We start from the raw sequence: 8,443 nt of genomic DNA, 5'->3' as shown, positions 1-8,443 counted from the left end.
AAAAAAAAAAAAAAATTAAAATAAAAAAAAAAAAAAAAAAAAAAATGAAAATATATAAAGTTTTTCTTTGCAATAGAGCAAAATAATAAATTATCAGAAAATTTAATTCAATAATTAATGCTTAAACACAATAAGTGAACAATCGCATTTTGCGCCTAGTATTATATAAATAAATTTACAAATAAAATACTTACAAATCTGTAACTAAACACTGGATTCAGACGAAGTATTTTCTATGATTATGCACCGCAATAGCATTAACTTACAATCCATATTATTCTCAAAAGATCAGTTCATAATTTAAATGCCCTCTACAACTTATAATCTAGGATCAGGCACGTATTGATTTCCTGTTGCAATAACGAGGGTCATTTTACGAAAATACGTCCCATTAACAAAATGAACAAGATAATTAAATACGACAATGATTGATACTAGGTCTTTGCAAAAATATACATATAATGCTGATATACAAACATAAAAATGAATCAAACTTAACTACAAATATACAATATTTTTGGTAGCCATTTTCTTAATCAATGTCTTTAGCTCGAGAGACATTTATCACAGAGCTCTAAAAATTCCTAATAAGAACAAAGAAGAGAACTAAATAGTAGCAATTAATTTTCTTTACATAATTAAATAAGTGTAACAAAAGCTTAGCAAATAAATACTTACACAATATGTAGCATATTAAAATATAACAACGGAATAATCTCTAACTTTATTAAAAAACTGCTTCTATGTCATTTTGATAACACAAAAATTACAACATTTAGGGCCATATCAATAAAGAACAGTATTTTCTCCTTTTTTTCTCCCCCCTCCCTTTCTCTCCTTTTTAGAAAAGTCAAGCATTTATCTCATTTTCATAAAATTGGTGCAAAGGCTTCGATTTTGACATTTGCTTCGATTTTATGTATACAGCCCATCACCATAATTAAGGGACGTTACAGTCGCATTTGTATGTACAATATGTAAGATTCTATCAGAGTGAATATTTTAATGTATGATTAACTACAGACTTCATTTTTTTTATCTATTACAGTTGTCTCCCAGGATCAAATTCTGCCAATGTAGTTATACTTGTTTAACCAACAACTGTACTGTATTTTCTTCTCTTATATGAAACATCATTATACATTTATCATAAAAGTTCAATTATTGGAAGTTCTACTAGAGACAGAATTTGATGTTATTATACTGAAGACAATACACTGTTATTTCCTACATTATTAATAGGAAATATTGAACTGTTAATTTGGCTGCTCGATTTTAATTTGATTAATAGTAAATTGACATTTCACTCTTCCTTTTATAGTTTGTTTTTTTCTTTCTTTTTTTTTTTTTTTTTTTTTTTTTCTTTTTTTTAATAACAAGGCAGGTGTGTGGAGTACTGCTAATACATATTGTGGATCTCATTTGTTCGATTATATGATTTATTGTTTATCTTATTAAAAAATTAAATGATACTACTTGTAAATCATAAAAATATAACTACGTGGTATTAACAGAGAAAGATTCGAGAAGTATACCAGGAATATGGCATTTATGGTCATTTTTAGACACTCGATAATTTCCTGGGCCATGAGATTTATCCTTTATTTTCTTTTTCCTTTTTTTTTTCTTTGTGCTCAACTTTCATTGTTGATATTTTTGAAGTGGGAAGACTATAAATGGCTGACAGTAAACTTTTAATTCTTTGCATTCAAGTACAAAAATAATATTCTTTTAAAAGTAAACTAACTGAAAGTGTTGTATCATTGAATTTGGCCTCAGGATATAAATATACAAATATGAGCAATTTATACTAATACTTCCACACATTATTGCCTTTAAATTCATTTTACTTTATATACTCTACTTGTGACCTGGCTTTTACTCATCTTCGGTTGCAATATCTAATGAAACATCCACCGAAATTCGATTGAATATGTCATGAAAAGAAGGTAGCGTAAGTTGCCACAATCTGCAATTAGACCACATATCTTCTTTTATTATGAAACATATTTGTTTTATATAATTATTTCTTAATAAATAGATAATAAATAATAATAATTACTTACTTTATGACAGTAAAAAACCAGGCACACCTTAGAGATCTCTGTTCCGATGTACTTAGTCCTAACTATTTTACTGGCCGATAATGAAGTATTAAATCTGCCGAACTTTTCCAAATAAAATGTCTGACCTAATATACAAAAAAAATGAAAATAATATAAAAATTTTACAGCTTTAATAAATATAGGTACATAAAGTGTAAAAGACGCACCGTTCTTAAATCCATAGAAGGATCCAGAACTTGATCATTACATAACAATTCTACTTTTTCTTCGGCCAGCGAAGAATTATCAGCATTTGAATCTGTATTTGTCCTATCTCCCGCTGGAGATCCTCCAGAAACTGTATTTCCAGTACCTGCTACCGATCCTGAATCACTTCCGGCACCAAGCACTTTATCGCAAACATGTTCAGCTACTTTACGAATTTGTATAAAATCGTTTGCAATTAAACGATCCCTTAAAAAATTATATATAAAGTTCGTGTTATAAATATATGATTGATAATATTTATAAAAATATTACTTATTTATTACTTTTTTAAACTTTTTACGCCGGACGTGGCATGTGGAAGAAGATAAAAAGATATTTTAATGAATTGAGGAAGATTTTTATCCACAACAATATTAACTACCCATGCTGGTACAGTTTCATTTAATAAAACTCCCTCCATTTCTCCTGCAGCATCTCTAACTAATAATCTATACAATGGCCTTCCTCCTACTTCACTGAAATACAATTGTATTCTTATTGTTATTACTGGAGATAGTTAACCAAATTTACTGTCATTAGAAAGAAGTACTTAGACCTTTCCATACCTGAATAAAACAGGCGTATGAGTTGGTACTGAGAAATATAAATTCCCTCCTCTAGTGTGTGTAGAACCATTGCCATCATTACTATTACCTTCATTTTCGTCATCAACATGTAATGGCCTCCACCAATGTTCAAGTAATGCTTGTAGTAAAAGATTTCCATAATTCACTAGAAAGGAAAGCAATACTTGAAAAACAATAATAAATGATACTTATATAACAAATAAATATTACCTTTCTGATCTACTGCATCATTTTCTGCAAGACCAGTTTCTTTTGCAGAAACCCATGCAGAAAAGCAGTCGTTTTCATCTTGACCTAAATGGATGGTCAACATCTATAAAAATATAGTATTTAACATTATTTTCTATTTCATATATATTAAAATTTTAATTGTATTAAATTATAGAATTACATACCCCAGTTTTAAGATCTACACTAAACCAATTTGGAACATACACCATTTTATTTCTTTTCTTTATCTCCTGTTCAAAATCTACCTTCCCTAAATCTTCAACTTTACGTGCCTTTAATACATCGTATAAAGCTACATTTTCTTCCGTATCTTTCGTTAAAACGTGTCTTCGGTCATTTAAAACATGACAATGTCGTATTGCCGGACCACCTAATATTTTCTGTGCAGGCTCTGTATTCCTTACATTTGGAGTTACGCCACTAGCAGCATCACAATAGTCTTCAATTCCTAATTCTTGCCAATCTTTTTGACTTATAGACTATAACAAATATTAAAATACTATTTATACTATTAACGCATTTTTCTTTTATACATAAGGAAATGAAACAATACCCAATTATTTATGGTAGATTCACTAGTTGCCACCCAAATGCTGGATTGATCAGGTGTCATAACCATTTTTAATACAGGTGCTTTCTCTTCACAAATGACTGTATATCTTTCTGGATAGCAGGATAATTCAGTCATTACAACTCTTTTGTCTCTACCACCTGATATTACATGACTGAAGGTATCTGTTGCCTAAAAATAATTGTTTTAGTTTAGTATAATTATTTAAATTGCTTCAATAAAATATTGATACAAGGAAAAATTGTAATTACCAATAATGCCCAAACACCTTCTTTATGTACTCTATAGGTTTGGATACATCTTTGTTGTCCCAATGACCAAAGTTTGATTGTTCCATCAGAACTGGCAGACAAACATTGAGTACCATCTCTATTTAATACTAATGCTTTAATATTATCCATATGACCACGAAGTTTCATTAGTTTAGTACAATTTCTTGGATCCCATACTCTTAAAACTTTTTCTGTACTACCACTCACTATAATTGTCCCAATTTGATTCATAGCAAGGCTATATATAGAATCTTTATTTCCACTAAGTGATGATGCTGTAAATTATTCACATGTTATTTAAATAGTAGAGAAATAATTGTAGATTGTTTATATGACTAATTGTATTTTTACTTGTTACTGTATTATTGCTTGCTGTAAGAGCAGTTAATGTATTCACATCCCATAAAAAGATTAATTTATCTAAACCAGCACTAGCAACTTGCTCTTTGTCTTTAGCATATGCCAAAGCTTTTACATAATCTTTATGTGTTCTTAATGTAGACATGCAAAAACCTTTGTGTGCATTCCATACTTTTACTGTTGTGTCAGAACTGGCTGATATTACTGTAAAATATTTTCCTTTTTATTAGATAAAAATAATTGCACTTTAATTTAACACATTATATGTTTATACATAATAAATGTTAAATATTAACTTAGAAACATAATGAAAAATACATACAATTTTTGCCACCACAACATAATACTATATCATTGACCCAATCTGTATGGTGTTCTATTGATTGAATATAAGGGTCCTTCATATTTTTGCAATTCCATATCCTTATAATGCTATCTCTACCTGCAGAGTAAAGCCTATGCAAAGCTGGATCATATTGTAATGAATTGACTCCAGCTCTGTGTCTTCTTTCCTCTTCATCTCTTATAACCATGGACACCTTCATGAAGTACACAAAATAACAGTATAATTACTGTTCATGAATATATCTTTTATAAGCTTCATTAATAAATTTTATTTGATAATATTGCAAGTTTATAAATATGAAAAATTATTTATAACATTTATCGCTACAGAAAAGTTGTGAAATCGATCAATGATTGCACGTAGCGTCAAATAACAGATATTAAATATATCATAGATTAATCGCAACTCTATTGTTCCATACATGATCATGTGGCTTTTTTAATGGACAAAATATCAGCACTTATGTGCACGTAGCAATGTTGTTTTCATGAAAACATCTCATTCGATATAAATATTATGTTTCCAAAAGTAACGACGTAACGATATGTCTCAAGAGAGAAAAAATATCACGAACAAGTACCTGTACTTTCTTTCGAGCACTTTGCCCGCCTGTCTTATGAGCTGCCATTATACCGCGAACTGTTCTGTAGCTTCGCACTTAAAGATAATAGAGGAAAACATTCGAAATATACTACAATTAAGCTGCAGCACTTGCACGATGTAACGCGTTGAAACCACGTAGTAGTTTCATCGTTGATTACATTGAAAACCTTACACAACCAGAAGGTATTGTGTTTTCGAATTCATAAAGAACAATCCAGTGCACATTATACTGAAGTTTAAATAGTTGTCAGGCGATCACATATAAACAATGTTCATGATGATCAGATATAAAAATTGTCAATGTTTTAACGCCGGTGTCAATAAGGTCCGACGTTATACACATAACGTTACATCACGTTTCAGAGCGTCTGACAACGTTTCGACTCCATTGTTGTGATTGAATAAAGCCGGATATATCCGTGTTTCGTGTTTTAACAGATGTTAAACTTATTTGTTCTGTACGAAACCTGTCACAAGTCAGATATGTGTTCCTACATATAATTAGTGACAATAACACGAGTTTAAAGAAAATTTTAATTTAGAAAATCGGTATTTCAACAATTTTATCGGTACTCTTGTGACCAATAGTCATCCGAGGTGCAACTATGGATATATAGCACCACATTAAGCAGCCAATGAAAAATAATAAATGTATTGTATTTAGGTGCATTCACGTATACTTTGCTTCTGGAAAATATCCCGATTGGCAATTTATTAACCTTATACCAATCAAGAAAATTTCGATCAACTATTGAAAACAGCCAGAAGTTGCAATGCATATAATATAATTTCATAACATATTAAATAGAAAATGTAATACTATTCCATGTTTCACAGATTTAAGAACACATGGAAATTATTCTTTGAAATAATAAAAATTGTCTCAAAAACTTCATACTCTATCAAACGAGTAGATAATAATGAATATCTCTTTAAATAAAAGAATGTTATGTAATAATTTGAAATATATTTTTATCTTTTATTAAGTCGGTTTCGTGTTAAAATCGAAGGTATTCCGAAACTCATCAAAGCGCCAACTAGGGAGAATATTCTTCATTAATTCTAGCCGGAAAGACAGCATCTATCTCCGGTACGCCCATGAAAGAAGCAAAGGTGTCCGTCAGTTGAACGCCGCCATTTTCGTGGTGTGTAAACGTTCTGTTGATTTCAGAAAGAAACAGTTGTGTGACGTTGTGCGCACAACCATTCCGAGGTATTATACGTCCTCGGCAAGTTCTACAGCATGAATCAATCACGGAATTTTACATCGTTATTGAATCCAAGTTATCTGCAAAACGCGCAACAAAATGCTGCTACTGCAAACGCGGCTGCCGCTGCAGCTGCAGCAGCTGCCGCGGTGAGTGCCGCGATTGCAAATGGAACGCAGCTTAACTCCAATTCCAATCCTACAACAAATAACACGAGGAAACGCGAAGCGGAAAGTACGTTTGAAATTGTTCTTATTACGCCATTAATTTCATTCTATTGTCGTATGCGACCTGATTTTGTATATACAATTTGCTTAATCATATGGTCATACATAGCACGGTATATAGTTAGACATCTTTTAATTATTATTTTCTACACATAATATGTATATATACGTATATATAGGATATACATATATACATACATACATACATAGGTTGTTTAATATATAATATTTTCCATTCTTTTAAATCTTCGTTTGTGTGCTTGAAAAACGTTTGAACGTATTTATAATTTGCAATTTAATGTAGTGGAACAAGTAGAACTATAAGTAAGTTAGATATATTTTAGGCGATGGTAAACAGGAAAAAGAGACGAAAGAGGAACGTAGGAAGAGGAGGAAAACTAGATGGAGCGGTAGTGAACATGACAAAACTTTTATACCAGGCATGCCTACGGTTCTACCAACAAACCTGACTCCTGAACAGGAGAAGGCTTACCTCTGTAAGTTTATTTTCTTGTATTTTTTTTTTAACAATTATTTCACTTTAATTATATATTATATACACATATATGTATACATATATGGGCAGGATATGATTTAAGAATCATGCTTCTGCGTATAAATTTCTGAAACTTAATTTGTAGTACTATAAAAGATGTAAGTATGTATGTATTCTTAAAAATTTATAGTTGCCAAAGCTAATTGCCTTTTTAAATATTTTCAAGAAGTGAGTTTGGCAATAGGAATTGCCAATTTTGCTGAATGATGGATATAAAATTAACAGATTTCTTAGATCATCTAAATTAATTACATTGAATTTGCTGCCAATTTTATTTCTTATGTGTTTATAAAGGTTCTAATCACTTATGTATAACAAATTATTGATAAGAAACTATTAAGATATATTTTTTTTAATTGATTAAGAAAAAAACATAATAATTTATTAAAGAAAACTTACAAGAATTTATAAAATGCTAGACTTAGGTGAATATTCTACACTTTTGAGACATGCTTACATTATAGAATGTATATGGTTATGGCAAATTGGCAATATCTAACTGTTGGGGTTTCCGCCCCCTCTAACCCGTTGGTTTACAGTTCAGCTGCAGATTTAGCAGGAAGCTACGCACTGGAGATCTTGGAATTCCACTTAACCCTGAGGAAAGGTTTGAACGAAACTTACATACCAAAAATGACCATAAACATATCTACAATACCTATCTACTGACCATTCAGCAGCCCATAAATACAGGGGCCTTATGATATGGCTCCAGTACAGTTAGTGTGGGATACTGATGTCTGTTTGAAAAGATTGGGCTTGATTAAAGCCACCACGCAGCACAGAAGATGAATTTTGATAATATTGGTTTGCCCTAAACAATTTCTTTTACTAATTCATTTTTTATTAAACACTGCTACAAAACTTTTAGCTAAAATATATAAATTTAAATAATTTTTGGGGCAATTGGGCAACAACTAAAGTAGTATTATATTAATATTGATGATTAAATCTAATGAAAGTACATTTTTCCCCTCAAACGTACTTGTTCCACTTTCGAAATAAAAATTTTCTATATATTGTTTATGCATAAATAATAAGTGCTAATAACATTCTATACAATCAGATGTGTAAATTAGAGAACAACTAATAGTAGCAGTGTTTAACACACAGTGGGTATTCTAGTCCATATATCTTTTTAAATAGTTATATTCTTGCACATGTAGGGAA

The 8,443-nt window shown here is 30.5% G+C and overlaps 2 protein-coding genes across 2 annotated transcripts in view; one reads left to right on the top strand and one right to left on the bottom strand.

Annotated features, from left to right (window-relative positions):
• Positions 1 to 1,780: 1,780 nt before the first annotated feature.
• On the bottom strand, positions 1,781 to 5,618 carry LOC108551949 (WD repeat-containing protein 48). The gene is made up of 12 exons (XM_017906294.1): positions 5,260 to 5,618; positions 4,656 to 4,872; positions 4,325 to 4,537; positions 3,953 to 4,248; positions 3,684 to 3,872; positions 3,295 to 3,609; positions 3,110 to 3,212; positions 2,879 to 3,044; positions 2,597 to 2,788; positions 2,273 to 2,519; positions 2,067 to 2,191; positions 1,781 to 1,969 (listed from the first exon to the last, which is right to left on the bottom strand). Exons 1-11 carry the CDS (start codon positions 5,305 to 5,307, stop codon positions 2,129 to 2,131), a joined length of 2,049 nt encoding a protein of 682 aa, XP_017761783.1. The 5' UTR covers positions 5,308 to 5,618; the 3' UTR covers positions 1,781 to 1,969; positions 2,067 to 2,128.
• A 758-nt stretch (positions 5,619 to 6,376) lies between these two features.
• Positions 6,377 to 8,443, top strand: part of LOC108551948 (splicing factor 1-like) — a 5,381-nt gene continuing 3,314 nt past the window's right edge. Inside the window, 4 exon segments of the mRNA XM_017906293.1 lie at positions 6,377 to 6,724; positions 7,062 to 7,214; positions 7,813 to 7,825; positions 7,827 to 7,880. Of these exon segments, the coding sequence (XP_017761782.1) occupies positions 6,526 to 6,724; positions 7,062 to 7,214; positions 7,813 to 7,825; positions 7,827 to 7,880 (419 nt within the window). The 5' untranslated portion in view covers positions 6,377 to 6,525.

This window comes from Eufriesea mexicana, unplaced genomic scaffold (genome assembly GCF_001483705.2).
Source record: "Eufriesea mexicana isolate 0111107269 unplaced genomic scaffold, ASM148370v2 scaffold5301, whole genome shotgun sequence".
Lineage (NCBI taxonomy): Eukaryota > Metazoa > Arthropoda > Insecta > Hymenoptera > Apidae > Eufriesea > Eufriesea mexicana.
This window is presented reverse-complemented; position numbering and strand designations above follow the sequence as displayed.